This window comes from Falco punctatus (assembly GCF_963210335.1).
Source record: "Falco punctatus genome assembly, chromosome: 16".
NCBI classification, from domain to species: domain Eukaryota; kingdom Metazoa; phylum Chordata; class Aves; order Falconiformes; family Falconidae; genus Falco; species Falco punctatus.
The window spans coordinates 7,914,563-7,942,341 of record NC_137596.1 but is presented as its reverse complement, the minus strand read 5'-3'; the positions used below and the strand labels follow the sequence as shown (position 1 = coordinate 7,942,341).

The following is a 27,779-nucleotide window of genomic DNA, read 5'->3' as shown; positions in this document are numbered from 1 at the left end:
GACTGTCTTCCTAACCTGGTTTCTTGCCTCAGTGCTCGCTGTCTTCAATACAAAGGAAACAGATTTCATCGGGCACTAAGAAGGTGTTTCTGAAAATCCCACTGTGCACCTGTCAGGGTCTTTGGATACCCAGATACCTTTAAGTCCTAAGCATCTGTGCAGTGCGTAGTGTTACAAGGAAACCACCTTCTTTATTTCTGTATTTTGCATTAGGTGCTTCCTCTCCCTTGTAGCGAAGACCACCTTCTCTTCCCATGAGCACATTTGAAGCCTGTGCAGAGTCAGGTATTAGGCATCAACAGCCCCACCTCCCATTCCCATTGCTCAGGCAAGTGTGGGGTCTCAGGTAAGGCCCCACTCGGCTAGGTGTGTGCTGTCTTTTCAGGGGCATACCTGCACTCCGCATTGTGTACTGCATCTCTGGGGAATGCAGGGATCAGCCCAGTAAAGCACAATGCAGATTTAGTCGTCATCTTTGTCTTCCCCCCAACTCCTCCGCTCCCCGCTGATGTTAACTGTCTGTATTATTATTTATTGTTATCAAGGGATTTGGTTTGATCAATGAAGTGTATATGCGTCTGACGGACATTCGGAGAGGAAATGCTTGGAGAATGAGTAACATGTCTGCAGCAGAGGGTGTGTGTGAGGGAGAGAGAGGGAGCATCGGTACTAGAAACATTGACTGATGAGTTCATTTTAAAATCCAAGGGCATATAGCTGGTAAATTAGCACATATTGCAAATATAGTCTGGTGTGAGAGGCAGCAGTGCTGCCATTGAGCGGGGCGGGGTGGGAGGTGGAGGGTGTCGAGGAGAGGAGATTGTCAGCTCTAAAGTCATCACGGGCATGAGCCAGGCAGTCTGCCTGCCTCAATGCAGACGTGGGGCGTGCGATTTCCACGGGCGACTGCGGGCTGCAGTGTGGCGGAGGGGGGGAGCGGGGGAAACCGAGATAGCAGCGGTGGATTTTATTGTTTTAAAACCCAGATCCAGCCAGAGGGATGCTAGGCGAAGGGCTGCAGTCTCGCCACTCCCCGCCTCATCCCCTTCTCTCTCACCCCCCCCCCCCCTGCACCCCCTGAGGAGGGCAGCGTGGGGCGGGAGCGGGTGCCCGGCTGCCCGGGAGGGTCCCGGGGCTGGGCGCAGCGACAGGGGCTGCCCGGCGGCGGGACCGGCTGCGGCACCGGCACCGGGACGGGGCAGCCGCGCCGGAGATGCGCCGGCGGCCGCGGCGGCGGGTTTTTCCCGGGAGCTTAAGAGCTTATTGAGGAGGGGTGAGCGGGGCCGGTGTGTGTGTGTGCAAGGCTGGCGGCGGGGGGGAGCGAGTCCTTATTCTGTTAAAGATTTAAGTAGGCATGCAAGGAATCTCTAGGATAGTTGGCAAAGGGCGAGGGTGGGGAGGGGGGGAAGGATCCAAAAGAGTCTGTAACCAGACACTGAAGCTTTCCAGGAGTGAGAGTGTGTGAGAGAGACGGAGACAGAGCGAGAGGAAGAGAGGGGGCAGTGTGGTCTAGTACATTTTCATCTGGTCGTTGATTTGAGCCTGATGCTTGCTGTCCCTCAACAGCCTCCCTTGCCTGTATTTTTTCTTTCCCCCTCTCCTTTCCCTTCTACTTCATCGAAGCCTAGGGGAGCCAGTAAAGATTAAATGTGCTTTCTAAAAGGCAGCCACTTCATGCAGCTATGTCTACTCCCCCCCCCAGCTACCCCCCCACTCCCCCTATTTGAAATAAAAAAAAAAAAAATTAAAAAAAAACCGGAGAGAGGGGGAGACAGAGAGGGGGAGAAGGAAGGAGGAGGAAGAGGAGGACTATAGTTTAATGATGTCGGGACTGGCTGATCCATGAAGGAGGAAAAAAAAAAAAAACCACACCAAAAAAAAAAACCAAACCAAAAAATTGAGATCCTGGACGAGGAAGGACTTTGGTGAATGGGCTCAGACTCCTGAGGTGAGAAAAGGACGGGGAGTGAATGATGATGATTCCATAATGGTGCCTGTTACCGCTGCCCCCGGCCGTGCGGTGGCGGGGAGCGCCGGGGCGCGGAGCCGGGCTGGCCCGGCGTGCGGGGCCGGGGCCGGGGGGGACCCGCTTTCGGCGGCGGGCGAGCAGCGGCGGATATTTTGCATTTTTAAACTCGGGCCCTCCGGTACGTTTCGGCTTCTCCCCGCTTATGCCGGTGGGCCTAAGCCGTTCCAGAGATGGGTGGAGGGTGCAGATCCGTATTATTTATTTGGGCGGGGGGGGGGGGGGGGGGGGGAGTGGGGGTGGAAGAGGGAGGAAAGGGAGGGAGGGAAGGAAGGGGAAAAGAGCGGAGAAGGAGGTGGCAAGCTGGGGACGAAATGGTGCTCTCGGTTATGGCCGGCGTAAATTTCCATTGGCTGGGGTTGCACAAGGTGCTTGGAGAGGAGTCGGTGCAGGATGGAGTCCCTTTTGTGTGTGTGTGTGTGTGTGTGTGCGCGCACGGTGCTCGCGGACCCTTCTCTCCCGGGGAAGCGGGTTTTTCTCCAGGTTTTCCTTCGGAAGCGCTGCCCGCGGCTGGCAGGGGAGGGTGGCCGTGGCTGCGGCGGCGCTGCCCGCGCCCTCCCTCCCCGCTGACAGTCTGGGGCTGGCTCTGGCACCGGGCTGGCCCTGGCTCCGGCCGCCCCCAGCTGATGCTGGAGTTAGGAGCGGGCCGCTGCTTGCAGACCCCCCACCCCCCCACCCTCCCCAGCCCCGTCTCTTAATAATAATAATAATAATAACAACAATAACAGCAGCAGCATTGGAGGGTGCGCGGAGGGAGGAGGGCGGCAGGCGAGGAGCTGCGGAGGAATTTGGTTCCTTTTCCTTTTCCCCCTTTTCTTTTCCTTGATATATTCCCTTAAAAAAAAAAAAAAAAAAAAAAAAAAAAAAAAAAAAAAAGATGTTTTAAAAATGCAAGCGGCTTGCCCAGCTGCACACACCCACCCTCGCCTCCCTCCCCCGGCTTGCGCACACCGCACGCTCGCACTCGCTCGCTCGCCCGCGCTCGCTCGGGTGTCAAAACCCGCCGGGCACCCAGCCTGGTCCGGGCACTGCCCCTGCCCCTGCCCCGAGCCCGCCCGGGGGTCCGCCCGCCCCTCGCCTCCCCGCCGCCGGGCTTTTCCCCCCTGCTCTTGGCGCTGAAGATCGGAGCCTCCCCCGCTTCCAAATGGTGAGTTTCTACCTGATTTTCTTGCAACTCGGGGTTTTTCTCCATCCCTGCCGGCCGCGGGGCTGGCGGAGGGGGCGGGGAGGCAGCGCCTTTATGCTGCTGCATGCTTTGTGCCAGGCGGCTGGAGGGAGAGCCTGCATATTCCTGCTCTTATTTCTGCATTCCTTTTCGTTGAAACAATGAAAATAATTCCGTCACTGCCCCAAACTTCCCTTTCTTTCTTCCTCTTCGTTATTTAAACGCGGAGACTTTTCATGTATTTGTCGCAAGCGACCTTGTTGGAAGCTGTAAGGAACCTGCCGCGCCTTGTCATTTTTGTATAAACGATTAAAAATGGAATGTATTCTCTCAACAGAGGGTCCTTAGAGAAGCTCTTTCCTTCCACCTGTGTGTCCTGTTTTGTAATCTTGATCCATGAATTGAACTTGCCTGCTATTCTTTTCCTCTTTCTCCTTTTTATCTTTTATTTTTGATCCCTGTTTTTTGCAAGAAATAGTTTGTTGCGCCCCTCTCAATCCCTGAGACCCTAACTTGTGATGTTTAGCTTTTAAATCCACGGGTTAGGCTCTTGGGAGCTGTGAGTTGTGCTTTGACATCTTTATTTTATTTTATAAATATATCATATATATATGTATATGTGTGTGCGCGCGTGTGTGTATATATATATAGACATATACACACACATACAACAGTGTTTAGTAGACCTTTTAAGGGAAAAACGTGCATCCTCTGTAGGGTTGATCGGCTAATAGTAGGGCGGTGGTTATGGCCATATACTGTAAAAATATCTCAAATTAAAACTAGCGTTTGTACAGCAGATTTGTGTGTGTGTATATTCAAGCTATAATTTTACAGCTGATACAGATATGGGGGTGTATGTGTGTACACATATAGTGATATTATATATGCGTGTGTAGATAAGATATACACGATATGGATGCATGTAATATAGCTATTGAGGTGTGTGTATAGATACACATATGGATGATATGTGTGTATGAATATGTATGTAGGCAAATAAAACCCTAGATATGTATATATATTTACATATGTAGGTATATTAATAGACATGCCAGTGTTTTCATATTGAGAGAGATTTGCCTTGCTGCAGGCCACTGCATATAGCATCTCTCTCCCCCCCCCCCCCCCCCCCCCTTTTTTTTCCCCCCTTCCCTCCCTTCTTGAGAGCAACACAGAGTACCCTGAGAGCGTAACAGTAACAGCTCGGTACATTCGTGCTTGACCTCAGCTGAAATCCCAGCATGCCTCATGCTTCCAAGTTTAAAACTGAACGATTAATCTTAGAAATGTGCTCTATGGACACACACACACACAAAAAAAAAAAAAAAAAAAAAAAAAAAAAAAAAAAAAAAGGAAAAAAAACCCCAACAGTGAAAAAAAAAAACCCCAACAGTGAAAAAGGCAGGAGACCGGTTGGATCTTATGGATCGTTAGGTCAAAAATAAACTAAATAATAAAATGGTTGTGTGTACTAATGGTTGGAAACTACTAAAAAGAAATTCTGAGCCAATGGTGAAGTTTTGTTTTAGTCTTTTTCTAGAACTTAAAACTTTCCTGCTTTTCCAGTCAAAAAAATATGTAAATGACAAATCAGAAATGTTAAAAATGTTTGCTGCTGCTGTTTTTCTTTATTAGATTTTTACATTGCTGTAAAATTAATTTTGATTGGTACTGTATTTCTTATCTCTGTTTTGCGAGGCTATTTATAATGAAGTTACTGTACCTTGTTATGGCACCGATTTACTGTTTGATATTTGAATGCAAATGCTTTAACTTAAACCACAATGCACCAAAAATTAATTGATGGTGTAACATTTTGGTATTTGGTAGCTCAGGGTATGTTTGATGGTTTCCATTGTTTAATAGTTATCAAACTGGAAAAGGTTGCTTGTTTGATTTTTTTTTTAAGCTTTTTAATGACACTGTAATTTCATTGAGTATTTTACCTCTATGGAAAAAAAAAAATGCCAGCAAAGCCTTTCACTTCTGAATTTGTGTGTTTTTCCAAACGTCTTCTAATTTCAAAGTGAGAAACTTATTCTGCGTTGCGTTTATTTTCTGTTTACCTGTTCGGCGTTGTAAATCAGGATAGGACACGGTAGTACCCAGCCACCTTTGTCCAGCTATTCCCCCCACCTCAGAGACGGGCAAAAAGTAGTTTTTTCCCTTCTGAAGCTGTTTTTAATCGTTGTTGTTGTTGTTCCCCCCCGCCCCCCCCAGCTTGGGGGGAAGGGGCGAACGCTTTTGTCTGCCCCGGGCTCGCAGCCGCCTGCGGTGCCCGTCCCCGCATCCCCGCCGGCTGGCACCGCGCTGCGCCCTTGCCGGAGGGGGGTCACCGGGGAGCCCCCCGGCGCGGCCGCGCCCGCACACCTCCGCGGAGCCCCTCCCTCCCCGGTGGCTGCAGCACCGCTATTGTCTCCGCGCTGCGCGGTGCGGAGCGGAGCCAGGCGGGAGTTGCGCGTGGCTGCGGCAAAACAAGGCGGGGGGGGGGGGGGGGGGAGGGGGCGCTGGCGGCCGGCCCTGCGGCTGCGGGGGCAGGGCCCGCTCCCCTCCCCGCCGGGCGCGCAGCGCTCCGCTCCGGCGCAGCGAAGAGCATAATTGGGAGCGGGTTCAATCACTACCAGTCTAGACTCGCCCAGACACATCAATTAGCGGCGCTGGCGTTTTAAAGGCGCAGCGCGGCTGGAAGCAGCCCGGGCCGCGGGAGCCGCAGCGCGGCGAGCGAGCGGAATAAAACCCAACGCAATGAAAAACAATTGGCAGGGATTAAAATAAGGAGGAAGCCCGAAAACTAGGCTCCCCCACTTTCCATTTCCAGTGGAAAAGGCGAGGTTCTTGCGAGAAGAAAACGTGGGAATAGGAGCTGAAGCACAGCGTAAGGCATCCCGCAGCCCGCCGGCGCGGGGCTTCGCGGCCGGGCCGCTGCCCGCCGGCCGAGGGGGCGTCAGCCCCACCGAACCTCGGCGCCCTATCAATACCCCCTTGGAACAACTTCTTTGCAAGCAAATGTAAATCAGTGCGGAACTACTCCTGCAACGGTTTTTACCTTCTGCAGACAAAAGAAGGGATGTTGAGTTTGGGGTTTATTTTTGCTTTATATATATACAGACAAATTATATTTTTTATATATATGTATTTATCTATATATATTTAATATATATATATAGCTACAAGGCTACCTTGTCTTAGTATTACACAGTTTCTTCAGTGACAATTTCATCAGTCTCTGTAGTTGCGTGTTTTCACTGGAATAAAAGGAAGCTGTGGACAAAAAGACAGTTTTTTTATCTTAAGAGGGAAATGGAAGAGAAAATAAACCTTAGGTGTTAATTTAATTAACAAATAGAATAAGTAAGCTGGGCTTAGTAAGGATTGAAGATCTTATTCAGCCACTAAGAAAAATACCAGACTGGGACTAGTTTCAATTAAAAGTATTTCTAATATGCTACCATGACATCTAATATAACATGTTCCCAAGTACTCTGTGCAATATGTGATGCAAATAATTAAAAAGGGGAAAGATAGACAAAGCCAGGTATATTTTTTCTTGAGTAGTGCTTTTTTAAAAAAAATCACGCAAATTTTGAAAAACTCTAGTGTTTAGAAGTTCTGTCTGGGCAGTAGCTGTAGCATTTGGCTCTGTGACTTTGACCTTGTTGCAGCTTAGTTGGAACTTGCTTTCCCAGGTTGAAAGGCATGGGGTTTGGTGGCAGCAAAAGGTAAAAAAGGTCCAGGGCATTCTGCAGTTTCCCATTGTTGCTCTTTTATTTCAAGGGTTTTAACAGTACCTAAAGTTGCATAGTACTGCAGCTCAGAAAATGGAGAATACTTGTACTATCTGTCTTTCCTGAATAATTTCCAATTACTAATTGGGCCAGATACCAAATTATAGTTGAGATACTACGTAGTGGCTAGTACTGATTTGACTGATTAATTTCTAATTAATTTCTGAATCAAAACTTCATTCATGTTATAAATCCTGGATATTAAAATGCAACTTAAGTTGAAATCTGATTACAGCCTCTTCACAAAGTCGTATCAACTCAGTCAAAATGCTAGTTGAAAATGGCATAATATACCTCTTTTTCTGTTGAATTTGTTAACTCTAATTTCTCTGCAATTAAGTCTTTGGCCATACTTCAGCACTTTAAAGCAATGAAGTGTTTATTCATAGTATGTTTGTGCAGCAGCCTGATAATCATAGAAGGCACTGTAGTACCCAGAGTATAAGGTAAATGTTAATCTGCACCTCTAACCCCTGTCAAATGATTTTGACTGTTTTAGTGGCCACTTCCCTTTCATGCTACCCTGATTTTGTTCACTTTTCTGTGAGTAAGGTGGAATGCAGCCACACAGTTAAGAAGTTCAAAATGCGGGCTTGTGAAAGGTGCAAGTTTCCCAGTGTCTGTGTGCAGCTCTGCACAAGGCTGGTGCGCACGGTGCTTGGAAGAAGAGCCTCTCTGCCAACTGTACCGCATTCTTGCTGCCCTGCCTTTTTCCCAGGGCTCAGAAGGAAAGAGCATCCCAGTTCTTCTTCACTCTAGGGAACACACACATTGTTTCAATAATCCAGGCAATACATGCTAATTAGTAATGCTTAAGGACCCTACCAGTCAGAGTAATTATCATAATTTACCTCTTCCTTGTTAAAAACATTCCTTGCTGATTTAAAATTTTTTGAAGAGATAGTTTCTTTCCTCTTCCCCTGGAAAGCATTCCTTGTTACATTAGCAACGAGCGCATGGGTCTGCTGTAGCACTGGAAAACATTCCACATATTGCGTGGGGAACCGGAGCTGGAGATAAACACATGTAAAGGTTTTCCCACACATAAAAAAAATATTTTAAAACTGATATTTTTTCCTTTGCCTTCCTTCTCTGCTCCCCCTGCTTTCCCCAGCACCACCAAAAACCACTTACAGAGGGAGAACAAAGGAAATTTCTAACTATAAAGGGATCATTAAGTATGAACAGCAACAGCAAGACAGTGTGATATGACAACATATTTTATTGCACAAAAGTAGAGATAATTAAATAATTCAGTGGTATTCTTAACTAATTAGCACAAAGATCTTTCGGAAGCCATCAGGAAAATGGAAATCATCAAATCTAATAATATGCTACATTTCCCAAAGATACTGTGTTTTCCAGTGTTGCTACTGCTTCACCACCTGATACAGTGACACAAAAGGTTACAAGTAGTTGCACATTTATTTGGGCTGTTTCTCAAGATAATCTTTTCTGCATAAGGTGATTAAGTATTTGAAGGAAATCAATATGTATAGCTGGAATTTTCAGTATTAGTCAATAGTAGAGAAAAAGATCATAGCTTCAGAAAAGCCAGATCTATTATTATAAGTGATCCATTAAAAAGATTAAATTATCAGCTAGGAGCCATTCTTGGGTTGACTGTGATGGGCCTGACTCATTTTGATTTGGAGCTGGTGAATGAATGCTGGAGTCCAAGATCTTTTTATAGAGTTAATTGGGGACCTAGACTGCCTGTTTTCAGCTTTTCTTGACATTGAGAAGTGCGTGGCAGAGTCTGGGAGAAGTCTGGGACCTTTGGTTTAATGTGGGCTCTGATTTCAAGGCCAGAGCATTGTCTCATTTGCCAGTGGTACAAACTGGGAAGAGCTCCATTCTCATCAGTGGAGTTCTTTCCAGTCTTTGGTAGGACAACTATAACTATCATGCCATGCGAACACTTTCTTCTCTAGATGCATTTTTAGCTGGAATCAGTGGCTGTATGTATCCATGAGCACAATCCAGGCCAGGTTAGCCATCTACAGATCCTATACAGGGGAATGGGCTGCATGGACAAGTACCTGCAGGGCATTGATACTGCCACTGAAAAACTGCTAGGCATGTTCTCAGTAATTAGGTGCATCAAATATTACTCAGAATATCTCATTATACTCTTTTGATCTAAATGTATCCACAAGTTCATGTGACACATTTACAAACTGTAATTTACTGCCTCTGTATTTGATGCATTTAAGGTTACTTTTTCCTCTGCCAAACAAAGGGATGTCTGAAAATTTGACTTTACCAGTCATTTAAACATTTTCTGTTTCAAGTAAAATGTCAGTGTGCAGCTCACCCTTTAAATAATGGAAGGGCGTGTGCATCAGTCTTTTAGGTACAGCACTAGTTCTTGCTTTTACTCTGAGCCCAAACTGAACTTTACTCCTGCGTTACAGTTATGGTGCAGGTTGACTCCATGGACTACCCAGAAAAGTAATGCTGTGGGGTAAGATGCTCTGGTTTGTAATTAATGCATGGAAGGTAGAACTTGGATGCTCATCCTGAAATTGCACAGTGCCTAAGATAGCAGTGTCCCTAGTACATGGAAAGAGACTTTTCCTTCCTCAAAAGAGATGGAGGCTGATTTATACAAGATAGATGAAGGGAACACGAGGGGAAAAGGCACCTAAAAGTGATTTGCCCAAGGAAGCACAGCACACCATTAGCAAAGCAATAATGCGTGTCTCCTGGTTTACAGGGCTGCTATACATGTGTACATTCTTCCTCAGTGGAACTTTCCAGGTTGTGAATAAGGTTACTGATATACCAGGAGACCCTCTTGTGTACCTCCAGATGTAATCATGAAAGAGTGTGTTACTTCTGTAAGCAAGTCATGCATTTATTCTCTTTCATTTTTGTGTCATTCACCCAATGCTGTATTTGCTATACAAGGCCACTACAACCAATTAAAAAAAAAGATATTTTTCAAGATGAAAGATGAGTCTTTGATTTATGTGGTAGTCAAAGTGACTGTGGAAGGCTGAGACTACTGCAGTCATTTTTATTTAACAGCTCTTCCCACAGTGTAGTCAATGAATCTCTAATCTCCTGAACTGAAACATCTGACACTTACAGAATCATTTATTTGCTGGCCCTGGTGTCCGTGATCGACTGTGTTGTGCTCACAGAGCTCCACCCACAGCAGTGTCTTTTAGGTGAGCTGATGGTACATTGGATATAAATTATATGTTCTTTAAGGGGAGGTGGGGGATGGGGCAGGTGGGATAAAAGGATGAGTATAGGCTTTACTGTGCAATATGTGCTTCTCATGCTGTCCTTGAAGTAAGGGGTAGTATCCAGCAGCAACAGTTGAAGGATGGCTTGGGCTTCTGAGAAGCAAGGAGTAGAAATTTAATTTGTGCTGCTGACTCTCAGACCATGGCTACTCATGACAAAGAGCCAGCATGCTGGCCGAAACTTGGTGCTATTTGCTGTTGTATGCCTTTGGAAGATGGGACAGAAGGGGTGCCCTTTGGTGTCCTGTGTGGCAAAGAGGAGGATAAGCTACGTCAGCTCCTGAGAGAAGTCTCCGAACAGCTCCCTCTGGCTACTACAAGAAGCTGAACGGATGGCTTCTGTTCCCTGGAAGCTGTGTCTGATGATCACAGGCCATTAGATACTTCTCACTTGACTGCCCTGCTGGTAACTCCACTTTTAAGATGAATTATGCAAGGAATCCTGTGAAGCATCAGACATTCAGGAGCTGAGGATTAGGAAGAGCCCTCTCTCAGTGTATGAACTCATTTCTGGATAAAAATCTGAGACTCACCTGGATTCCAGCTTCTCCGGAAAGGACAAAAAGTGAAAAGGAGCCAAAAATAATCAGTGGACTTTGGTTTTCCTGTGCATGTGTGCTTGTATCATGTCTGAACTTGCAAAGAATATACTTGTTTATTCACAAGGAATCCAGTAAATGGTGAATCTGTAAATCAGCTACTTGAAGTGTGTTTGTCTCATTTGATCACCCCTTTCTCCCCTTTCCCCCAGGGTATCCCCTTGCTTTTAGAGCACCTCACTGCCCTTGAGGATGGAGTGGTTGGGGCTGGGTTCTTCCTGGGCCTTGCTGGGGGAAGAATACCATCTTGGGAAGAGGGTTGGTGGGCTCGTGGAGCACCTCACACAGAGACTGATCAAAATTTGCCTTCAGATCTTTTCTTTGGTTGTGTTTTCACTTCATGAATATCTGGCAAGGTAACGTGATTTAAGGGATGTGTTGCTTCTCACTGTTGAGGGCCCAAATACACTAAAATCTCATGAAATCTGTATTTCTCTCTCCTATGTTTCACAGGTAATTCAGAAAAAAACAGCACAGCTATGGCATAATTCCTGTTCTCCTTCATTCCCCCTTTGATCCTTTTCATGTGATCTAACATCCAATGTACAGTTTTGGGGTGTAATGTGGATTTTGAAAGATGCTGAAACACAATTGCAGGAGGAGGGATGCCCTGGTTTTGAATTAGCAGTATTCTGCTTGCTGTCTTTACGTCAGCATTCAGTTCCTTTTGGAATATATGAATAGGAAAGTTACAAATAGTGATCAAAACCCAGTAAAATAATATGACTTTCTGGCATGTAATATTTCTCTGATTCTGGTATGGTAAAAAAATACAAATTTTTGCCAAAAGTATTCAATAAGAATTTTAAATCCCCATATTCCTGAGGCACCCAAATGCTGCTTTTTTTTTTTTTTTAATAATCACAGCATACAAACTGGCATTGCAAAGGCAAATAAAATTGCTCCATTTTTTTTCCTTACTGCCTGTTTCAGGAAGAACTTTCCCCAGATTCCAGCCCCAAAGAAGCACAAGCCTCTATCTAGTGCACTTGCATGGAGGACCCTGTGTTAGGTCACGTGTGTAGTTGGTGCACATTTACTGGGAGCTGGAGATGGGCAAAAAGAGAGTGCAGTGGCAGAACCAAAACTTAAATTAGTACTTCTCCTGAGGGAGCTCTCCAGGTCCCAGTGTGAAACTGCAGTGGGACAGTGCGGGAGGTGTGTTTCCACATTTATCTTTTCAGTTGAGATACAAGACCCAAGGTCTTTTCTGTTGTTCAGGGACAGATGTCCAGGGAGAAGGTACATTCCTTTGGCACATGGTATGTGAAACCTTACCTTATTTCCCCCCTCCCTCTTTAAAGGAAAAAAAAAAAAGAAAAAAGATCCTATTTTGGTTTCAATACCCAAAAGAGACAACACTGTTGGAACTATCTCCTCACTTCAGAAAAAAAAAAAAGACAAAATATTCTGGGATGTGTTTGATCCTCTCTGGGTTGGAATGTATCTGTCTGTTGGAAAACAACACAGAGCTTAATGTTATAAAACATAGGGAGCAATATACGAGTGTGTTTTGTTCACATGTGATCGTACCTCATTATTTAGTAAATGCATCACCTCTACAGCAAGTTCCATCTGTGGATCTCAAGGCACTTTCTGCAGACAGCTGAATTAACTCTTACAAGTCCCTTTGTGAGGTGGGTATGGAAATGTTCCTAGTTCTTATTCACATGAGAGCAAACTACAGGCAGAGAATCAAGTCCCTTATTTTCAATATTTTTAACCTCTGTGTCCTCCTTTCCACACTTCCATTTTCCTTATATCATAGAGTAAGACTGTTCATTTTCAACCCAACTATTGAAAAAATATATCAAGCACAGTAGAATCAAATATAATCTTGATTTTTTGCTTTGGGGTTTTTTGTGTTGTTTTTTTTTTGTTGCGGGTTTTTTGTTGCTGGGTTTGGGGTTTGGGTTGGTTTTGGTTTTTTGTGTGTGTGTGTTTTGTTTTGTTTTGTTTTTTTCCTCTGGGACAAGGGAGGGGAGACTGGCTTTCAATATGGAGGGTTTATGTTACAGAAGGCCAGAGATCTGTTATTCTACACAGAGCTTGCTGGGTGGGGAGTTGCTTACCACCTCTGAAAATCAGCCTAACCTGAAAGCACTGATTAGAAAGTTTGGCTTAAGCGTTTTGCCTGGGATGGCAGAGCTGATAATTGGATTTTGCTCTTCTGAGATCCAGTTCATTACTACAGCTATAAATCACAGTGCCTGCAACCACTTGTCTAATGCACCCTTAGTTTTGAAATGTTTCCTTTACAGCCTTTTCCATCTGTGCTTTGAAGACACCTCAAATATAGGTAACACAGCAGCGGGGGGATAAAGCTGTGCCTTCAGCAGCTCTTAGTGCAGTGCACTGGAGCTTGTTGACTCCTACCCAGCATTATCTCCTTCCGTAAAGCAGTTTTGGATGTTCAGAGTTGAGTGTGCTACATTTGGCAGATTCAATAGCTTTTACACCTGTAAGGATTTTACATCCTGGTCAGGGAAGCTACTTTCTTATGTTTATTGGGTCGTATTAGGCTAATTTCAACACAAACTCCCTAATCATCTGAACAATTTGCTTGCTGTTCAGCTTGAGTCTTCGGACAAAGAGATTTGCTCTCCACAGTGAGAAGCTCAGGCACAGGATGGGGACCCGCAGCCTCTGAGACTGCCTCTGCAGTCTCCATCTACACCACCTTCAGCATCTGAACTCAAGCTTGGGTTTAAGCTTGTGAGGCCCCGTGAACTGAACTATGTGCCAGGTTCAGATGGATCTGCAATGCCAATTAGATCCCATTATATGGGTAGTATCTGAGGTTATGATTTTGCAAAGAAAAAAAAGGTTCCTGTGTTAACTCACATTAGCTTGAATAAGACAAGTCAGTAGGAGAGGTGCACGTACATATAAATCTTTGCTAAATCAAGACTTTAACTTCTTCAGATGTTAAGTTTGTTTTGACCTCAAGACTAAAAGGCTCCTATCTGCACATATGGGAAGTCCTGCTTTTTTCTTCTTCTTTTCTTTTTTTTTTTTTAATACATTATGACAAAACCTTCACTGATTCTGCACACATTCTCTTCTGTCATTATATTTTGCCTTGTAGGGTAGATTGATAGCCAGACTTCTTTTTAGGTAAATATAACAACAACAGGTAAATCTGGGAGAAGTATGCAGGATCAGGGAATACCCTAGCTAAGTGGTAGCTGAAAAATAAAGCCAGTGTTTGGCCATGGGAAGCATTAACTTAGATGGGACACTAGAATCCCTTGTGCTTCACAGCTCGCTCTCCACTATAGTGTGGTCAAGGGAGTGACTGCAGAGTTGGGTTAATGGAAATCTTGCCACGTGGGCCAAAACAGCCCAGCCCAGCGAGGTTTGGAAGCTGTGACTGGAGGATTAAGTGGGAAGGGTGTTCCATGAGGGAACATACTCAGTTTTGGTAGGAGCCTGCCTGTACTTTTTACATCACCTGGGCCAGAATATCCTTTCATACAGACTTCAGCTTTCCCCTCCTCACTGCTAAAACTGAAGACAAAGGTAACAGGCTTTCTGGTGACTTTCCCCCTGACTATCTCTAGGCAATTAATTGTTGAAATCTTCAGCATTGTTGATGCATTTATGTTTCTTCTATAAAACCAGACATTTTTACTGATAGAGGAGATGCAAAAGTAGAGATACTGAAAAGAATGAGCACTTAAATGTGCTTTTTTCTTTTAATGAGTTTATTTCTGTGCATTGGCTTTTCAGAGCCTTGCCTCTTTCCTAAGGCCTGGACTTGGGTTGATGCATGTGCAAGGAGAAATTCTTTCTTAAGCTGACTCTGATGTTATTGTCAAAGTTGCATCAGGCATAAATTTGACCCAGAGACAGCAAGATCAGATGTTAAAACACTGAACCAAGAGCTCATCAGCAGGAGGTCTTGTTCCTGCTGATACTAATGAAGCCCATTCTCTTAGACATTTTTTATCCATATCAAGAGGAAGTTTGGAACTAGATTTAATCTATTTCCCAGAAGTTTCTGATGCTTTCGTGTAAAATGAGGAGTTTGCTGTCAAGACAGGAACACATTCTTGGAGCCATCACAAGACTTTCTCTGACTACGATATCAAAGAGAAGGACTAATTTGATATACGATGGCCATAATATGTTATTACTATCTTTACAAACACACACATCAAATTCCTTTCCTACCTTCACACACCCAAAGCCCATGTCCCATGTTTAGGAACACAAAAAATGGAGAATTAGGCCCCACCTCACCATTCAGTGTTCCTAAAAAGATCCAGCTGAGAAAACCAAAGCGATTGGAACCAGCCTTTCATCTACTAATGACATGATGGGATCCCTTTGTGTTGATTTTAGCACTTTCTCTTCTTGGCTGAATTAAAGAATCTACTGCAGTAATGCCCAACCTTTTATTGTTGTGCCATGTTATTCATAAATCATTCCAATTTCATGGGGTTTTTTTGTTTTGGCATATAGCTTGTTTTAAAATATTTGTAAAACAAAAGAATGGAACATAGTTTTTCCATTTCCTGTCTGTCTGTCTAGAGCTGTGGGTCCAAACAGTTTCCAGCTTTGCAAATCTAGCTGATAAATTATGAGGGTATGGGATGGTGCGAACCAAGAACTTGGCATCCACAGACTTGCGTGTATTCTAGGCAAGTTCTAGTCCTATTCCTGCTCCTCAGCAATTATCATTACTGACCCCTCCTTAGAAAATGTAGGAAAACCAGAACCATGCCCTGAGTGTCCTTAAGCCGCAGGCAAAATTTGGACTTGGGCTTGATTTATCCTGTCAGTCAATCTTTGTTTCAGAAGAAGGCCCAGCAAAGTGTGTTGAGAACTTGGTAATGCCTTTGATGAATAAAATCCTGTCACATCCAGGTCTTCACAAACCACTTCAAAAGAATAAAATGCAGAGGTAACATTAAGCAGTGCTATGGGATAAGGGAAGTTCCCCTGTCCCTTCACTAACAATGGATCGCTCCATCTAGTATTGCACAAACTGACATCTCTTTTCTAAAAATAGATGCCTAAACATTCAGTCAATGGAGTAATCCAATTGCCTGAACATTCTTGGGTGCTTTATCATTTAAATTGTAATAAATCACAGTATGCCACAAGCTGTATTGAGCTGCATCAAGTTACATTCCCTCCAATAACATGCGGTAACCAGATGAAATCAGTCTGACATGATGTAATTGAACCGAAAATTCAATGCATGCACTGTTTTGTCTTAAAAAGTTGGCTTAAGCAGATCTCTTAAAAATTAGGGAGATCTTCTTAAATTCACTGCCCATGTCACATTTTGACTCACTATTTCTCCCCTTTATTTAGTTAAAATAATGAGCACATGGGGCCTGCCCTTAAGTTCCTTGAACTCTATTGAAAGATTACTATTGATTCTGGACTTCAGACCTGGCTGATCAGGAATTTTGCAGTAAAACACAGAAGAATCACTATCACACATTTTTTTGTAGTACAGCTGGACTAACCCAATAATGTTGCCATGAGTTCCTCAGGAATATGCTTCCACAGACTAATACTTACCACACTTTGGAAATTTTTCTTATGTTTAGTTTCCCCCCTGTCTCCTTTCTTTTTTCCTTCCTTTCTCTTTTCTGTAGAAAAATAGTGGGATAAAATAATTTCAACTCTCCTAGGCAGACCCTTATTTCTCTGAGCAAGATTTCCCTGGACCACCTTAATGAATTCCCTCCTCTCCTTGGTTTTATACATTTCAGATCTTTATGCAAGATGTATGAACATAACAGGATTATTCATAATGTTGTTGTTTCTGAAACAGGGGACTAAAGCTAAACATAATCTGGTTCAGTCCCCAGCTGACGTAAATCATCCTAGCTCTCCTGGACATTGCTGATGAAGTCTTCTTGTGCACCCAGCTAAGGGTTGCTTTCTGCATGAATGGGAGGAGGGAGAGCATTGATTAAAGCCAACAGGAACAGACTCATGCCACTTGTGATGATGATATCTGTATGCCGAAAATTCATCACAGTGTTTGGCCCTGCTGCCAGAGGTGAAGGTGTGATGAGATATTATGGCTTGGGCTACCAGAGACTATGTTACTGCTAGCAGGTGATGGTGGGGTGGAAATGTGACGGCACAGAAATTAGCCTGACCTGGTTACCTGAGTACGTGTGCAGAGCCCTTACTGAGCTAGACCATGGTGAAGTGCATGCTAGGTGCTTTGGGCTCAAATGTTACTAAGGTTAGAAAATTCAGGCCTAGCTATGTGTCCCGCTCTCAGTCACTGTGGCACTTAAACCCCTGTCTAGTTCTGATAAATTTATTGCTGCCGAGTTACAATGACAGAACTGAAACCCCTTGAGGGGATGAGGCTGGTACACGTTTGAAGCGGATAATGCTGAAGTGTGAGCAGGAGGAATGTTACATCACTCATTTTCCTCAGAGAGATATAATAGAAGATCAAGAGAGGTAATGACTTGATAAGAAAGATGAGAATGAAATGGGAAACCAGAGGAGAGAAATGTGGGAAAAGGGGAAAATAAACCAGCAATGTTTCCCATTATAAACTCTAACCACAGCTGTAACAGGGAAGGTGCTGGACAGTATTAGCCTGTTGTGAACAGCTCACTTACAGCACAGGGCCACTGATAAGGCATTTGAAGTGCCCCCACCATGAGGTGTCCATGGGGATAGAAGTTGCTGCAGTGCAACTGCACGGGAGGGCAGAATCTGCCTTCCTCGCCTCCAGCTGACCGACCCTGGCAGCACTGATGCAGGGTGCAGCTGTGCCTTCCCTTAGTCTGCTCAAAATGCTCCACTGCACATTGTCTTTTTTTAAATAGGACTTTTAAACCTCGATTAAGAAGTGATAGTGCACACAAATGTGGTGGTATTTGTAGTGGGAGATACCTCCCCTATTCCCCCTCCACTGAAATCTGCAATGAGCAGCAGCTGCTGGAAATAGCAATCAGAGCACACCAGCATCCATGAGCAGAGCTTAATGTTCCACCCTTCTTTCTTTGCATACTTTAGAAAAGTTAATTAAAGGAGGCTGGGATTTGAAAAGTGAGAAAGTACCATTGCCAAACCAGCTCGTCAGTGTTCCCTTTATTGTTTCCTCTGATAGAACATCAACGCAGACTTAATTTCTACTATTTCCGTACCACATTTCTATAAACTTCATGGTTATAATGTGGTAATGAGCAATAGATTATCAGATGTTCAGGTAAGATGGATCTAAAGGCTGTGTTGCAGTTTGTAGGGCAAATACAATAATTATTACACACACACATGCTCCCATATTACAGGCACAGGAAAATCGAGTTGTTTATCCCAAATTTCACATAAAGTCATTCACAGAGTGAGGGAAATGGCTAAAGTAATAACATGGCTGTATTGACAGCAGTGAAAAAAATTGCCAGGATTTCATCAGGTAGCTGTAGGCTCTAACAGGACTGCAAGAAAGAGAATATGAAACTTAAACTGGTGCATCTTGTTCTTCTATACCAGATGAGAGTGCATAAATGTCACCTTGTTGTGGAAGGGATTTCCAATACCTCTCACATCCTGCGAAGCCCCAGCCAGTTGTAATGTAAGTGGAGCAGCAGAGAGCAAATCTTTAACAAATGGGGCCAGGAAGGAAACGGCTTTCTTTGGCCAGAAACAGTCTCTGATGAGCAGCAGTTTACATGACTACAAACAGACAAGAACCCTCTGGGCTTTTTTTAAAGTCTTGTGGTCTTCATATTTGTAGGAGAAAAATGCCAAGAAATATCAAAGCTGTATCTTGTCTTACTTTGTTAGCACAATTCCCCAGACTGCAAAATTGATTCTTTTTATTGGACAGGAAGAAACCCCTCTTCTCCTGCTTGATTTCAGTGAGGACTATCTAAGCTTGGCACAGAGGCCCTCCACCAGCTTTCAATAAGGTCTTCAGCCTCTGGCCTTGAAGCTGAAAGTTACCATAGCCCTTTCATGCTTAAATTCCTGGTAGGAAGTTTGGTTTTCATGCTTTACTATGGTTTTCCTACTAACTTTGATCTTCACTCTTGGGAGTCTCATTTACACTCTGCTGCATCCGCATCTCTGGCCTTAATCTTTCATAACTGAGTGGCCTACTTATCGAAGTGTGACAGCTATCTTAACCCCCCACCCACTTGCCAATGTAGATGTAGGAGAATCTCCAACTGCTATGAAAACAGATAAGTTGACTAGGCTGTTTCTTGTCGTTCTCCAAATATTTGGTCTCCTTTGTCACTACAGCTTGAGTCCCTCAGTTCCCTGTCAATATAGTCCCCATCTCCGAGCATCTGAAAGTTACTTTTCCAGGGTATCATGTTTCCATGGGCAACCAATTGACTTTTGCTCACCACTTTGCTGAACATGGCTTTATTCTTGAAGGCCCACCTTGGCACGTGTGAAGGCTAGCAAGTACTATGTTCTTAACACTCGTATGTAGTACCAGCTACCTCAGCATGAGTCAGCAATGTCATTGTATTGGGATGTCGTGTGTGAGAAATAAACATGCCCCTCTACCAAGCAGAACTGGTATAGGGCATCATCTTCTCTTGGGTCTGTGCTTCAGTAATAACATGAACCCATCACGCTGTAGGAAAAGCAGCACGAGTGGCTACAGGCTTATGAGTAATGAATGTTTTGGGGGAAAAAAAATCTGAGAGAACTGGGGGGGGTTATTTAAGAGAAGAGAAGGCTGCAAGTGAAACTTGAAAGTTGCCTTCTAATACATAAAGGAAAGAAGTAGAGAAGGGAGGACATTGTTCTCCATGTCCAGTGGAGATGAGGCCCACAAGACAGTTCTGTGAATCTTCCCAAAGAAAAAAGTATATTGTGCCAATACAAAATGACAGAAAGAGGATCTGCCGGACTGCAGGGTGTAATACATTTTGCATGCATTTGTTTGGTCTGCTGTGGGCTGGTGACAGTCTTTTTTCCCCCTAGCTTCCTCCTTGGCAGTCCATATAAAAGTAGCTCATGTTTTGTTATTACCTCTGACGGTTAGCAAACCACCGTATCTATGAGTTAACTCTCATTTATGATCTTCTCATAATGATAAAGTGGTTCTTTTAAGAGTCCTGTTGCTTGCCAAAAACCTATTATTGCAAAAGTCTAAAGCCATTTCCCAAACAATTTATTGGACAACCGCACTCGCAGTAAGAAGCACTAGGAAGGCTCGCATTTAAATATATTTTAATGTACCCAAAACCAGAGTATCCCCATACTGCATATGTAAGTGTAGCATCATGTCTCTCCAATAGAACCATTTTCCCCAGTCGTCTTTTGTAAATGCTGCATTTGTCCTTGAGATAGTTTTCAGGAAGGACTGTTGGAGAAGCTGGCTGAGGACCTGCCTAGTCAAGGGATGCTCCTGAGCCAGCTGTCCACACACAACCAGCAGCAGAGAAGGACTTACCTATGCAGGCTGGTGCAAAGAGCCCAAAGCTGCACTTGCCTGTGTCCAGAGCTGGCCAAACTGAGCCGACTGTGGTCTGATAGCCATGCAGCCATGTTAACATATTAGTGTATATAAACTGGGGCTGGAGCTGGTTCACCTCCACAGCACAGGAATGCAGGACCATCAAACTCCATGGAAGCTAAAGAAAGCTATGCAGCTTACCACAATCGGATAGTTCTCCCAGAGGTTGTCCATGAGATCAGACCATGCAGGGTGGTTTTGGGTCCAGCTGCAAAAATCACTAAGTATATAAAGATGTGTTCTTTGTGTTATTTCAGGATATTTATAAATCATTCTCTCTCCTTTGAACACAAGATCATTCACAAAGGGGAAAGCCTTGGTAACTGAATTATTTCCTTTTTTGAGCCTCTTATACTAAGAGTTAGTTGGTTTTGTTGTTTTTTTGGTTTTTTTTTTTTTTTTAAATCACATGAGTTCTGTGACTCACAAGGGCTGTAGGTGGTGTTATTTGTTTTGGTGTCTGGAATCCCAGCATCGAACTTGTCTTTGTCAGGAGATTGATACAACGTTGGTTTTGGCGAGAAGAATGGTAGGAGAAAGGACATCACTTAACACATACTTAAAATGTGGTCAGCCTCTGAAAAGTGACTCTTAGAAATTACATTGCAGTTTTCCATATTTATTTTCTCTCAACAACTTCCAGAAACAATCTGCTGAGTTCACAAATCTAAAGGTGATTTGTTGAGCTGTCACCTCTCTGTGCTCAATGGAGGGTTTTGAAAACCCCGCCTTTTTCCATGTGCCTCTTCCATCATCACTGCTAGTAAGGATTCCAGAACTGGAAACAAGCTGACATGTTGCTGATGGATGCATGAGGCCAAGTAAACTCCAGCTTGCTCTTCCACAGCTCCCTCGGCTTATCAGGGGTAAAGAAGAGCCATAATTCAGCTTCAGCTTGAGTTAACCCAGAGGTGCACAGAAGGAGGATTATAAAGCAGCGGGAGGATAGGCTAGTGGTTAAGACATGGCTCTGAAACTGAGGCCTTAATTCAATTCCCATCTTTAAAATAATACATAGTCATGATGGCTATACTCTGTACTGCCTCATCCAACTGTGGGTTTAGGCAAAGCTAGCAAAAGCAGTTTAGAATTAGTCAATATAACTAATATGTAAACATTTTCTTTTAACGCGATCACTTTTCCATTTAGCCAAAGCAGGTATAAGGAGTGCCCCAGGTTTGAGGAGCATTTCCCAAAGTTTGGTTTTCATGGTTCTGCCATTCAACTGTGGGATCTTCCATATGGCAAAAGACACCTATGCTATGTGGTGGTACGTGGTAGCAGAGACATAGAATCGACAGGCAGTAGCTGGAGAAGTGCTGTATTTTACTGTGTTCTCCACATCTCCTGATTTTTGGGAATAACTGAGTAGGATAAAGCAGAACTTCCCTTCTTCCTTTCTCACAATGCAGAAACCGGGGAATGCAGAAAGGATGGAAAAAGCAGGAAATCTGAAATTCTAAATACTGGTTTTTGCATTGGACAAAATCCATTTGGGAGTTACAAGATAACATCATCAGGAGTAAGACCTTCCCATTTTATAAATCCAGTTGGTAACAGAAAAATTCTAATGAAGATTCCTGTTACTTCTTGAAATCTGAATGGAAAAGATGTGCAGAAGGAATAACCCTGCGTTCAAATTCAATTCAAACCCTGCATTTGGAAAGCAACCTGCAATAAAGACAAGTTTGTAGTTGCCCTAGTGACCACTTGCTTGAATGGAGACTGGCAATGGAGACTGGCAAATGAAGTAGCCAGTTACTCCTTCAACCCAAAAAAGCAGTTACTGTCTTCTTGGTACCTGTGCAGGAAGTCAGCTAAAGCTACATGTAACGTGTAGATGATATTAATCTGGCTTCAAAACTTAGCATAACTGTGCTTAATGTAATATTCTTGCTTGAAAACTGAAGCTAATTAGTCCATATGGAATGAAGCTGCTGATGCAACTAGACTGCTGCTGGTGCCAGAGCTAGCAGGGGTTCTTCTCCTCAATGGCATGTAGACCCAGTCATAGGATACTAGTCAAGCAAAAATAAATCAGGATAACTGAAATGTCCTGGACTTGTCATGGTGAAAAAGTCAATCATGCAAGTGATGATATTGAGAAAAATCACTTCATTTTTCCATGGACAATATTCAAAGACAATCAAGATGTCAAAAAATTAAGTCATTCTTGTATAATCCATTATGCTGGGTGTCTGGAGAAATATCAGAGATGATCATTTCCTTTTAATACCTTAAAAGTCAGGTAACTGGTTTCCCCATGTAAATACATGCATAGATTATGATTTTTTATTTCAAGAACATGTCATCCTTCTGACTGACACGTTTCAAGTATAATTTTCCTGTGCAAAGGTGGAGTAATCTTAGTTAAGCATCATGTATTGCTTTGCATTCTCATTTAATTGAATTAACTATGTTTTAGATTGGTACGTTGAGAGAAAGCTTGTTGGGAAGAAATTGGCTTATTAAGGCCTGAGGTTGTAAGCCAGGAGTGCTAGGTCCTATTTCACGGTGCCGTGGGAGGCTGTTAAACCCTGCTCCAAAACCAGCTGAAGTACAACGGAAGAGTCCCATTGCCTCTCCAAAGGGTCTGACTCGGGCAGCTTTTCTCTGTGTCAGTTTCTTCATCTTTAAAGTTGGCAGAAACGCCTGCTACTTAGGTATGGGAGCCTAATGATTCACCCACACCGTGCAAGGATCACAGGGAGTTTTGCCTGAGGGACAGCAGAGAAATTACAGAAGGCTTATTTTATCAACAGTTCTTCTGCAAAATGGTAGGAGCGAGGTTTCATCTGATAACCCAAGAGGTTATTGAGAGAGGACATCCGTGAAAATCCATGAAGACTATGGAAGATGGTGGCTCTGAAACACGAATGGGATGAGGTTTCAGGTTACTTTGCTGAGGAAATGGGCTACAGGTTTAGTTAATTTGGCTTGAGCAAGCAGAGTTTTTGTCTCAGCTATGAATATTGTTGTGTGTTTGTGAAGGCCAGTGGCTATGTTATACTGTGCCTCAACAGTTCAAGCTTTGCAGTTTAGTTATATTTTCTAAACCTGAGGTTTATGTGTGTTTTGATTCTATTTTATTCTAACTTCAGGGTACAAAGCAGAAGGTAGACTGCTTCAGTTTTAGCTCATCTCCGAAAGGTCCAAACCTCAACTAAGCCCAGATCCAGACATCCTGGTGTTTAAACGTTGATCACAGGTTGGAGTTTGGCAACTGGTTCCTCTTCAGTCTTTTTGCTTTCAACCTTTTGCTAAACCTCCCCTAACTTTGCATCTGTGAACCCCAGCATGAACCAGAACCAGCCCCTGTGGCTGAGTCTGACCCAGGAGAACTTCACAGAGACCATAGCAGAGACTTTCCCGGTCCAAAGCGAAGGCACTAGATGAATCATTGGGTTGAGGGGGTCTTATTTAGCCATGGGTTGAACAGCTCCATGTGTGGGAAGGCCCCATGCCACCTGTCCAGCATGAACTACAGCAACGAGTACTAATTCCCCATCCTCAGCTCTCAGCTGCAGCATCTTAGGGGCTGAGTGGGACTGGGAGGCACTTGCTGGGGTGCTGCTGGTGGTAGGGTGGAGAGCAGCATTGCAGAGACACCTATTGTAAAGGTGGATGTGCTGAAGAGGCCTCTCTGGAAGGTACTTTTTAAAGCTTTCTATAAATTTCTGGAACAAAGAGAGTGGTGGAGAAAACAGGAATAAAAGCCTATTGACAAATGGTATCTGAAATTGCAATACAGGCACATGCAGATACACATATACCACATATTACAGTAGTTTTAATTGCTTGTAATGTAGCCCCCTCTCCCCCCGCCTTGCTCTCTCCTTCCTCCTCCCGCGCTCTCTCCCCCCACCAGACACCCCCCCCCCCCCCCCCCCCAAGTTAATCTGTCGCTAGATTCTCAGCTTTTCTTTTGCTTCTGGTTTCATTTTCAGATGACAAAATTCAAGGCACACAGCTCTGCTGTCTGGTTGCCCTGGTAACGGCAGCCTATTATCGTACCTTGTCATTCATCAAGAAAGAATTGCACTTGACAGAGATAGACCAAAATGCCTGCAGTCTGCAGCATTAAAAAAAAAAAAAAAAGAAAAAAAAAAAGAAAAAAACCTGTTTTCTTTTCTTCCAAGTATGTAAAAGGCCTTTAATGCCTATTTAGCTACATGTTTTATTTAACATTGCTTATTATCCACTAAAGTGATTGTCAATACGCATAGAAATAGATGTGTCCTCCTCAAAAACATATTTAAGTCAAATTTGTAATTCTGTATTGCTTTGAAATCCTTCCACCCCGATGCACAATATAGAGGAAATGGTTAAATGATAAACGTTTTGCATGTTGAATTCACCAAGTGACCACACAAATGCTGCCTTTCTGCTTAATTATGTCTTGTGTTGGTTAGCTTTCCTGCTCTCTTTATAGAGCTTCAAAAATAATTAGCAGGGTATGTAATAAATAATTGAATTTTATCTCTAATTAATCCTTCAAGTGCAGAGTGTTATGGAATACAGATAAGTATATGTACGTAAAAAGTACATGTGTAGTGTGCATGTACACATATATATATTGTATGTATTAAAAAGGTAGAGGTTCGTCTGAGCATAAAATCTGTAATCACTCTTTCTGAAGTTGGACCAGTCCCAAATTCATTGTTCTTCAAAGGCAGGAAAAGGTAATTGCTTGTTATTTTGCCTACCTCATCTTTGCTGTTTGAATTAACCCAAATTAATTCCTGAAATCTGTGGCCTTGTACCTTTTGGTTAGTGAGCACATTTAGGCAGTGAAACTCCCAGTATTGTGACTTTTTTAAAAAAAATCTGAATATATTTCTGATAATTGTATGGCTGTATAAATAGCTATGATTGAGGGTTGGGGGGTTTTTTGGTTATTTTGTAAAAGGACTTGTGGTCAGTTTTTGCTTACATTGGTCAATTTGCTTGTTAAAGGTGAGATATGTTGTAAAATAGGTTTTATTGGCCATGTGGTATTTTAAGTACAAATCCTCCTTGCTTGGGGTCTGAATTTCTGATTGTTGAATCTTTTGTCCTGGAGATCAGAGAAAAAGGAAAGAGAGGTAGTGGAGGAGAAAGATAGAGTGCACTTTAAAAGGGGGGGGGGGGGGGAATTCCTTGCATAGATTCTAATGCCAGCTCTGTTTATTTTCATTGAGTGTGTCATTGGTGTTATACCCAGCCTGCAGGGGTGAGGAGCTCTTAACTTTGGAAGTTCACTTTATGCTCCCCCACCGAAAATAGAAATCCGTGTGTTGCTCTCTTTCTCCGTTCGAGCTTTCTGTCTACACAAACTCCCACATGGGTAAGGGATACACAGGGAAAATAGGCGGTTGCAATGGCACCAAATCAAATGCAGATCTTTTCATTAGAGGGGTCCTCGGTGCGTGCGGGCTGGGAAGGGCTGCCGAGGACACATTCTCACCGTTTCAGATTCACAAATCCAGGCCTCTTCGCCATGCGGATTTCAGTTTTATTTGCAGCAGCAACCCAACAACAAAAAGAGCAGGGAGAGAGGGAGATGGCACTTAAACCGTGTATTAATGCGCGAGTTCCTAGAGCCACTTCTGAACTTTTTACTTTAATAAAGCCGCAACACCAGTGTTCATTTCCTGTTCAACCTCGGTCCTACCTTTTGATTTTTAAATCTCCCTTAGGCTAGTGGTTTCAGCGGACAAAGAAATGAACAGGCAGAAACAATTAAACTAGCAGATACAGTGAAAACCAACACCACAGCACTTTTGCAGAAATTGCAGTGTATGAACGAATTCTGCCGTGTATTTGATGTTTCAACAGTCGGTCTTATTCTTGCAGTTTCTTCCAGCCTTCCTCTCGGCTAAAGGAATTCTGCTGTCCCTTAGGACCTCATAAATACATAGAGGCACTGGAAATATTTTTTTCTGTATATTAATATTACATGATAATCTTGTTGAAGAAAAATAAAATGCTAGATCTAGATCTTCTTAACTGCAAAATGGCTCTTTAAATCCCTTTTAAATGTTCGCATATGTCTTCGTGAAAAATTGGAATTTGGAATGTTTATACAGCCCTGAATAGTGCAAGTGAATATCCTTAAATTAGCTTTTCAAGTTGATTTACAGCCTGAAAATTCTGTAACAAGACACGAATGTTATCTGTTAAGAAAGGAATAGGTTTTTCTGTTATTGTCTGTCTGTGTGTCTTTGCTATGAAACAAAATGGGAGCCAAGATGCCAGCTATAAAATGAACTTTCAGGAGGAGAAAAGGCTATGTGGGAATTAACAAAGAAGGAATTAACTTACTCAAAAAATTAATTGCCGCTTGATTAAAAAAAATAAAATGGTATTTTAACCAAGATTTATTGATCAAATCTTACAATATAAAGAAAAGAACCGAAGTCCCTGGGAGTTGATATTTGTTTTACTTGAGAGAGGACTAAACGTCTATCAGATCTAATTAATTATTTCTGTCTATGGACGTATGTATTGTTTATTTCACTGTCTTTCTAGGCTTTTATTTTGTGCTTATAGTCCTGGTACCCAGGCATGTGGTAAATCGGAAAATAAGGGCAGTAGGACCAAGCTTTATGTATTTCCAAGCTTTTTTAACCCTATGTTCTGATTCAGCCACAAAAAAAATTGACTGAAGTTTCAGTTGGGTGAACGGAAATGTATTTGTGGATGGTAAGGCCATAAGAGACCCTCGTAAACAGCATGTCTGGTCCCCTCTGTAAGCGAAGCTGGGGAACCTTGCTCAGTAGACTCTACACGCAGTGTTTCAGCAACTACTTTAGTTTTATTTGTACTCTGGCACAGGGGGAATAGTTGATTCTCTCAAGCCAAGTTTTTAAAGCACACTTGGCACATCCTCTGGGTTTGAAGTCACCCTCAATCTCTGAAATAAGTGTAAGTCAGAGAGGTGCTTTCTATGGGTCTGGCTCAGTAAAAAGCCCTGTCCTGCTGTGGCAGGAGGGAAGCCCATGCAAACACTCACAATCCTCCAAAAATTGACTCTGGAGGTGAGGAGAGCTGCTGCGAGGTCTTAGAGGAGTTTGCTCTGTGTGAGAGCCAGATGGAGGTTTTATTGAATCCAGCCTTTGGGTATCGACACAATAAAACACCTCCTGTAAACCAAACTCTTTCTCTCTCTCTCCCCCTTTCTTTCTTTTTTTTTTCTCTCTTTCCTCCTACTGCAGTGAAAATTTGAGGAATGTTGTGAGTAGACCAAAACCATGGCACAGAGTGTGCTTATCTAAAGTTCAGTCAGAACAGAGTGACTCTCCTACCTTTGAATACGTCTGAAATTAAAATGTCATGGCTCAGATTCCCACTTTTGCTCATGATGAGTTATATCCTGTGCTATAAATCTTTCCTTGCAGTGACCGATCTTTTCTGAAAGCGAGATGCAGTTGTGAGACAGCTAGAGGAAGGCTCATACTGTTGGTCTCCTTGCTCCATAAGCACAAAGTGCATAC

At 43.3% G+C, this 27,779-nt stretch overlaps 1 protein-coding gene across 1 annotated transcript in view; it reads left to right on the top strand.

Moving 5' to 3' along the window:
* The window catches only part of LOC308054126 (uncharacterized protein), a 97,868-nt gene extending 85,672 nt beyond the window's left edge, over positions 1 to 12,196 (top strand). The window contains exon 9 of the mRNA XM_080366411.1: positions 214 to 12,196. Within this exon, the coding sequence (XP_080222537.1) occupies positions 214 to 268 (55 nt within the window). The 3' untranslated portion in view covers positions 269 to 12,196. The remainder of the gene's footprint in view (positions 1 to 213) is intronic.
* The last annotated feature ends 15,583 nt before the right edge of the window (positions 12,197 to 27,779 follow it).